Raw genomic sequence first — 7,920 nt, 5'->3', positions numbered from 1 at the left:
GGGGAGGGAGACACAAGGTGGGGGGGGTCAGCCCGGCCAGTATGGCATCAGCTCCCACCCTAGATGAGACCCCTTAATGCCCTCAGCTCCCAGGGTGGTGTCATGGGTGGTGTCACATCCCACCCACAGCAGGCTGGGACAGTTCCGTAGGAACACAGCCACTCCTCCTGTGATGTTGAATGCTGGGGAGCGGGTGTGTGGAAGGGTCCTGTTCCCCCCCCTCCAAGCAGGGGGAACACCAGCATGTGGGCCATCCCTATGGAGCACCTGGAATGACAGCAGCCCTAGGCTGCAGCAGGGATGCCCGGGTAAAAAGGGCAGCAAACGTGAGACCAAAAAACCTACCCCCCCACCAGTTAAAAAAACCTCTGTAAACCAGCAAAATCCAGCCCCGGGGTGGGAGGGCAGAGCAGCAGGGCCTGGGGGGGATGCTGGGCTGGGGTGCTTATGCAAAGCCAAATCCAGTGGGCAGCCCCAGCCGGTCGCTAATCCTGCAGGGCTGGGATTAGAGCGGGTACCCGGCAGCAGGGAACACTATTTTCAGCTCCCGGTGCTGCCCCCGCTGGCTTGAGCCCCCGTCTCTGCCAGGGGGGGTGGATAAGGGACCATCTCGAGGGGGGGCAGCCACATCCCCTCGCCCTCCGGCACCTTGAAAGGCGATCTCTGCGGCTCCTCTGGGCCAGCCCTGCGCCATTTGGCTTTGTAACCAGAGCCCTCCCAGCTGCTGGGCTGGGATTACTCCATTTCCGAGCTGTGTCCCTCTGCCCTTCCTGAGTGAAACCCAAGCCCTGAGCTGTCACGGCACTTCCCGAGGGGTCGTGGCCAGTCCCCTGCATAGTTTGAAGGTTGCCGGGCTCTGCTTTGCCAGGGAGGGATGCTCAGCCACTGCCGAGCCTTTCCTAGGCTGCCACCTCCAGCTCCATGCCCAAAGGGGATATCCCACCACCGCTGAGACAGCAGCCATCATCCCAGCAAAGGGCATCCAGGAAGCTCCAAGCAAAGCCAGAGGTCACCTGTGGCCTGGGCCATGTCACCTCCCGATAGCATGAGGAAACCAGAGGCAAGGGAGGGGACGGGCAGAGCCTCTGGGAACAAAACCACGGCTTGGAGAGGAAGTGGGTAGCAGGGCCTCTCCCTCCACAGCCCCAAAAACCCAAGGTGATGCCATGCAATGCAGAGGGGAGCTAAGGACTGACGCTCCCCCCCAGGGATGCTGCAGCTCCCCAGACTGGCAGGGCTCAGCTTGGAAAGCTGTGGGAGCTCTGACTCAGCACCACAGCCCATCACTGCAGGGACAGATGCAGGTGGCAGCTTCTGCCACCCTCACCTTTCCGGAGGGGGAGGTGAGGGATCTGCCTGCTGCCTCTGGGACTGGTCCCTGCGAGAAGGCAGCTGCCTCAAGGGGAGAAGGAGCCACGAGACCCCAGTGGGAAGTAGCAGGTTTTTGCCACGCTGGTTCCCACGGGCCCTGAGGAAGCAAGGTCCAACCCGTGGTCCACAGCTGCAGCAAGGGGATGGGCAGATGGACATCCCCACCTCCCTCCCCACAGCTCAGGCTTCACCTCTGCTCTGCAGGGTACTGGTTTTCAGACATCATCTTTGGCATGTGCACGGGCGGGTGAGGTGGCCGCGGCACGGCGAAGGTCTGCTGCCTCTGCTCCTGCAGCCTCTGCTCCTGCAGCCTCTGCTCCTGCAGCGGGTGTGGGGCTGGGGCTGCCCCATGGGTGGCTGCTGGAGGTGGCAGTGGCAGAGCTGAGCCCTGCTGGGCAGGGGACACCGGTGTGGCGGGTGGTGTTAATGGCTTGAACCCAGCGGGGGGCTTCCTGTCATAGGCACTGTGGAGGGGAGAGGGGTGATAGCCATGCTGGGTGGCTGAGGAGCCAGATGCATCCCCGTGCTGCTGCCCCAGGGCTCCATCTGTGTCCCCACTACCTACCAGCAGTTGTAGAGGCACTTGTCCCCGTAGCTGGCACAGAGAGCCTGCTCGTGGCTGCAGGATGACAGCTCCGAGGAAGGGCTGTGCAGCTCCCGCTTGATTTTTGCTGGAGGTGGGGCATGCAGGACCACTGCAACGAGAGAGGAGATACAGGCTCACCCCACAGGGGATGTCACCTGTGGAGTATCCCCCTCCAGGTTCTCTTTGCTCAGGAACGGGGTGAACAACCCAAGGCAACAAAACCATGCTGGGATGATGCCCCAGCAGAACCTGACGTGCTGGTGGACTGAGCCAGGGTGGCAGGCCTGACTTCTGCAGGGCTCCCAGGGCTCAGACAGTCCCTCCAGCCCATGACATTGCTTATGAAGGGGGAATCATTCCCCACTGGGATCCAAGAGGGATCGGCAGGGAACAGCACAGACCTGTGCTCACAGGGCTGTGAGAGAGGAACAGGCAGCTGAAAAACAGCCAGGGTGCCTAGGCTGGGCCAAAAGCCCCTCAGCAAGGGGAGATGAGCCTGGGCACGGCAGGCAGCAGCTGCCTTCCTGAGCTGTGGGGCAAGAAACAAAGGGGCTTGACAGCCTGGAGCTGCAAGAACCCGTGAGCAGGACACAGCAACCTGCTCACTCTAGTTCCCAGCTAGCCAGCCAGAGAGTCAATAAGTGGCTAAATAGGACCCACCTTCCCTCAGCCAAGGTCCTCCAAGGTGACCCAGTCCTGGGGTCCCCCCCAGTGGTAGGAGTTCAAGTGGCAAAGGTCCCACTAAACCCAAATCCTTCCACGTTCCCCAAGCCCACTCACTATAAATACATTTTAAACCGAGTAATAAATGCTTAACCTAATTAATTTCTAAAAGCGGGCGCTCTAGGAAAGGGAAAGCACCTCGGAGATCTTTACCTAAATAGTGCCTGCAGGGGAGAGCCAAGGCTGATCGGAAGTGGAGTATTAGCTTCATGCAAAGTCTAAACACAGCCCAGCTACACCAGAGAGGAGCAAATAGCTCCGAGACAACTGTTCACAGCTTGCCAGGTAATTAGCTGCTCCCCTAATTTGTCAAAAGCTTTAAAGAGCTGCTGGCTCCCCCCTCTGCTTCCCCCCACAACGGCCCAGCACAGCTGGTACCAAGGGCATAACCCGTCCCCCTAACCACCCCCAGGAGGATTTGAAACACGAAGCCCAGCGCTGAGCCAGCACAGCCCCCCCCAGCCAGATTTATCCCCTTCCTCCTCCTCCTTTTCACCCCCCACCCCCCCAGAGGGAGGTTTTGCCACTCTCAGCATTTCCAGCCCTCACGGGGGGCCAGCCCAGCGGCGGCAAAGCCCGGGCACCCTCTGAGCCACGGGGGACAGCAAAGGGGAACTGGCTGTGGAGGGGTTCCAGCTGCCTGTAGCAGGCATGTTCCTCCCTAACAGGCTCCGTGTTGTTGGAGCGGGTTGGTTTTTTTTCCTGCCAGGCGTACAATGGGGCCCGGTTATTCATTGAAGAAAAAGGGAGGCAAAAAAAAACCAACCCACCCCACCAACCAACAAGTCTCAGAGCAGGCACCACCCTCCATTCACAAACAATTTGAAGCGCTCCATTCATGCGGCCGGGGAGGAGGGAAAGAAGGGGGGTGGAAGGGAAAAAAAAACAACAACCAGAAGAAAAATTTCCCCAGAGCTTAGAGCTGCCATTCAAGAAAAGGGAAACGAGCTTTAAGATCCTAACAGAGACCAGCTGGCCAAGCCTGGACTTTGTGCAGCGTTTGGATTCCTTACACAAACAGCGTGCGGCCGGGCCGGCGCTGCTCGGCAGGACATGGTCTGCCTGCCAAATTCCTTCCCAGGCAGGGCAGGGAGGCTGGAGCACCTGGTTACAGGGGGATGGAGCTGCTTTTTGGGTCTCAGGTGAAGTGGCAGGAGGGTTCCCAGGAAAAGGGATGCCCTGCCCCATTACCCAAAACTTCAAAGGCACGTTTGGGTGCACAAGCGTTTATAACCTTTCCGGTCCTGTGCTTTGCACTGTAATTAAAAGCTAAAAAAAAATACAAAAATAGGCAGAGTGAACAACTTAACTATAGAAAGGGCAAGGGAACATGCCATGGCACACCCACGCTGGGCCTGAGCCATGGCAAGAGCACTCGTGGGTGCTTGATGGCCCCTCACTGGGCTGCTGTAGCCCCTGGGGATGGAGAGAGCCCAGGGAGGGCGGCACAGGGACCTGCCACGGATGCTGCTGTGCCCAGCTGGGAAAGCAGCACAACCAGGGGGGAGAGATGGGGAGCTCGGGTGTACTTCCCCCCACTGCCACACTGCCAGCCAAGCTGGAGATGCCCCAAGTGTCAGCCTTCAGCCAAGAGGTGTCCCATGGGAAATGTCACCCCCCAAAGCTGTCTGGGGCCTTGAATCGCCACTGAAGCCCCTAGTGGGGGACCAGGCAGGTTGTTCTCAACCACCAGCGTGGCAGAACTTCTAAGAGGCCAAGCCTGGTGGACGCTGGCTTTGCCAGCAGCACCCTGAGCCAGGGGGAAGGTGACCAAACCACTATCCCCAGCCTGGACACCAGCCGGGCACTTTGGCACCCGCTCCAGCCGGCACCTGGGAGCCACACTCTCCGCCTGCCCCTCCATCCTCGGCGCTACAGGACGCACCCAAGGTCACACCAGGAGAAGAGCCAGAAATAGAAGCCAGGCTCCTGCTTTCCTTTGTTTAAACAATCCTTCCTCAGAAAGAAAACCTTCTGCTTTCATACTGGTGTGTAAGACACCCACTCTGCACCCTGCCAGTGGCTTGAGCCATGTGCTGCCCATACAGGGGGCCATAAGTTTCCTGGCAATAAACCCCTACAAAAGGCAAAGCCCCTTGAGGTGCTTGATTTGTCCAGCACAACACCATCACTCTCCAGTTATTTAAAAAACAAACAAACAAACAAACCCCAGAGATACAATATTATCCATAAACCAGATCCATAAACCAACAGGACTGTTTCACCAGCAAACCCAAACCTCAGCCCAGCGAGGGCCAGTACGACACGCTCTGCAGGAGCCACCCACGGCCTCCTTGCCTTCCCTGGAAGATCTGCCACTTCTCCAGTTAGCTTAAAAATCACCAAATTGCTCTTGCTGCTCGGTCCAGGAGGCTGAGAACAAGGCTTGCTTTATTCAGAGGAGCCCTGCTTTCCCCATCTCCACCGTGGGATTTCCTCCCCAGCGCAACGACCGGCCTCCCCCCCCAGCACCTTATGGCACTTTGCTGCCAAAGCCCAACTTGAAGCCCACATCTGCCAGAGACCTCAGCTTCAGAGTCAGGAGCAGTGAGCAGGCAGCAGCTGAGCTGCAGGCAGCTGTTATGCAAAGAGGGTTTTTTTTTTTAGCAAGGTGAGAACCACACTGTAGTTTAGAGCATCATTCCGAGACCCAACACGGCACATATGGCATGGTGCTCCATGGCAATGGGGTTAAACTGAGCCTGGAATGCCAGGGCTACAGAGCAGGAGCTGGTTTGCTCTGGATAAGAGAGAGGAGCAGCTTCCTCAGGGAAAAGGCAAGGAACTACATCACGGCAAGAACCAAGTCCAACGCATGCCAGCAAACATGTATGGACTAGGGAAGGATTTATCTTCCCTTGGGAGCTAAACAGGCACTGAACCCCAAGGTGACCCCCAGCCTGGGGAAGAAGAACATCCCCACTATCAAAACCAGGGTGCAGGGGGCAGGCTGCACCAGATTTTTCTCCTTACACCCCATAGTCTGGTTCAAAATGAGTGAAATGAGAGATGGGGCCAGGAAGCTGTAAACTGGAGACTCTCTCCTCTTTGAACCCTCCAGTGCTGGTACCAAAGTGCCAGGCTTCCCAGTTCCCATCCACCCCAGCCTGAGCTCCCTCCTAGCTGACACAGCCCTCTGCCTGACAGTGAGGGAAACCTTTGCCTTCTCTCCCCCGGAGTTAAGGAAGGTTAATACAGTGGGGGAGTCATGCAGGGAGATTTCCTTTCAAGTGACAAAGTCGTTTCAACGTTTAATGCCTGCACTGCAGAGGCCAAGCAGGTCAGGATAACATTGAAGAGTCTCAACCCCCCCGGAGTTAAGGAAGGTTAATACAGTGGGGGAGTCATGCAGGGAGATTTCCTTTCAAGTGACAAAGTCGTTTCAACGTTTAATGCCTGCACTGCAGAGGCCAAGCAGGTCAGGATAACATTGAAGAGTCTCAACCCAAAGCCCTTCTCTCTCTCCTTTTCCCCCTCCCCTGAAAAGTTTGTCTCTTCTCCCTAAGCTCTTCAGGTTACAAGGAAACAAGAGACTGCCAAAAGGCACTGGAAACAGCTTCAGCTCTAGGAGCCACCCTCCCACGCACGCTGCAGTTTGTACCGCTCGGAGCAAGAGCTGCTGGGCTGTGCTAGGATGTCAACAGCCAGTTTGAGTTCCTGACTCTGGGCTTGCCTTTTATCTCAGGGGAGAGGAGGGAGGGGGGGACGTGGGGGGAAAGTGCATCGAAAACTTGGGCTGTCTGGAACAGTTTAATGGCAAACTTCCCACTCAGAAGTAATCAAAGAGCAATAATTAACATGCGTTTACTGTCGGAGAAGATCCCCTGCTGCATGCTGTGACAAAGCTGGAATGAAAAATCTGTTCGACTGCAGGCTAAATTTGATTTCCTTCAAGTTCTGTAGCTGTCTGGCTCAGCAGCAAAACCCAGCTACCAACACCAAGCTACTACTTCTCTTTGCCAGGTAACGACTCAAAACATCCTGCCCCCCTTCCTCTCCAGCCACGACTTCAACACCAGCAGAGCCAGAGCCCTGCAAGCACCACATGCCATGAACCAGCCCCTGCCCTCCCTGCTGACCCGTTCCAGCAATGAAACACAGCTCAAAAGCAACTCTTGCTCTTATGCAATTCAAGAGGGACTGCATTTTCACTGGCCTCCTTTTAAACACGCTTGCTTGCCAGTGATTAATGCTGCTTAAAGCGGCTCAAGTTTCACCGCTCAGGTCTGCTCTTGCCAACAGTGCTGGGCTGGGACTGTAAAAAGCTCCAGAAACTGCAGAGATTGTGGCTAACCAAGGAGCCCAGCACAGGCTCTTGCATCCACTTGAAAAGGAGTGTTTATAAGCAAATCAACATTACTACCAACAAGCAGCGAGTCTCAGAGGAGCCCAGAGATCAGTCAGAGACGGTTCCATGCATCTGGCTACAATTTTTCCCCATTTACAAAGGGCAAGACGTTGCAAGTTTCAACTCGATGAACCCAAAACACATGTGTTTTCTCCCCAGAAGTTCACGGTTTCACAGTCTCAGCCCCAGCAACAACCACCTTCCCCAGGAAGAGGCTCCAAACCCAGCGCGAGGGTTTCGCACGGACACCCAAACATTTCCCTCTCCCCGGAGAACAAAAACCAGAACGATCACTTACAGTTGTCAGACTGGAAATCTGGGACAAATTGTTCATCGTCGGGGACCTGAGCTAAAAAATAAAAATAAAAATAAAAAAAAACAAGAAAAAAAGTGGGTTTATGGTGTTTTTGGTTCTCAAAAAACGGCTCACGGGGAAATTTTACCCAACAAAAATAAGAGGTGAAGACTTGCCTTCAGCTAGCCAGGCCTCTTGGAGCTGGCTAAGATCCTGGAAGAGCTCTGGAACAGAGTGAAAGACTTATGCACTCCACAGAAGGACAAATAAAACTGCCATTATTCACAGGATTATTTCTAAACCAACGCACACGAGCAGAGGGGGGCTGGTGGGGGCTGCTGGGAGGTCACGGCTGCCCGGGCCAGCCCTGCCTACCTTCTGAGTCGTGGGCCAGATCAGTCTCAAAAAATTTCCTTTTCCTATCAGCCCCCGGCCGGCCTCGGCCCTCCTCTGCACAGGACTTCTGCAAGGAGCAAGGCAGGAATGGCTGGGGAGGGTGGCACCCCCAAGGATGGGGTATCCCCAGGGACGGGGGGTGCCCAAGGACAGGGGGTCCCCAAGGACGGGGGGTCCCCAAGGACGGGGGGGGTCCCCAAG

General features: G+C 56.2%; 1 protein-coding gene across 1 annotated transcript in view; it reads right to left on the bottom strand.

Annotated features, from left to right (window-relative positions):
• ETV5 (ets variant 5) overlaps positions 1-7,920 on the bottom strand; it is a 14,111-nt gene that overhangs the window by 3,839 nt on the left and 2,352 nt on the right. Inside the window, 5 exon segments of the mRNA XM_009996755.1 lie at positions 1,549-1,835; positions 1,937-2,066; positions 7,327-7,377; positions 7,500-7,547; positions 7,699-7,786. Of these exon segments, the coding sequence (XP_009995057.1) occupies positions 1,549-1,835; positions 1,937-2,066; positions 7,327-7,377; positions 7,500-7,547; positions 7,699-7,786 (604 nt within the window).

Source organism: Chaetura pelagica, unplaced genomic scaffold (assembly GCF_000747805.2).
Source record: "Chaetura pelagica isolate M959 unplaced genomic scaffold, ChaPel_1.0 scaffold264, whole genome shotgun sequence".
NCBI classification, from domain to species: domain Eukaryota; kingdom Metazoa; phylum Chordata; class Aves; order Apodiformes; family Apodidae; genus Chaetura; species Chaetura pelagica.
The sequence above is the reverse complement of the archived record's forward strand: the minus strand, read 5'-3'. Positions and strand labels throughout refer to the sequence as shown.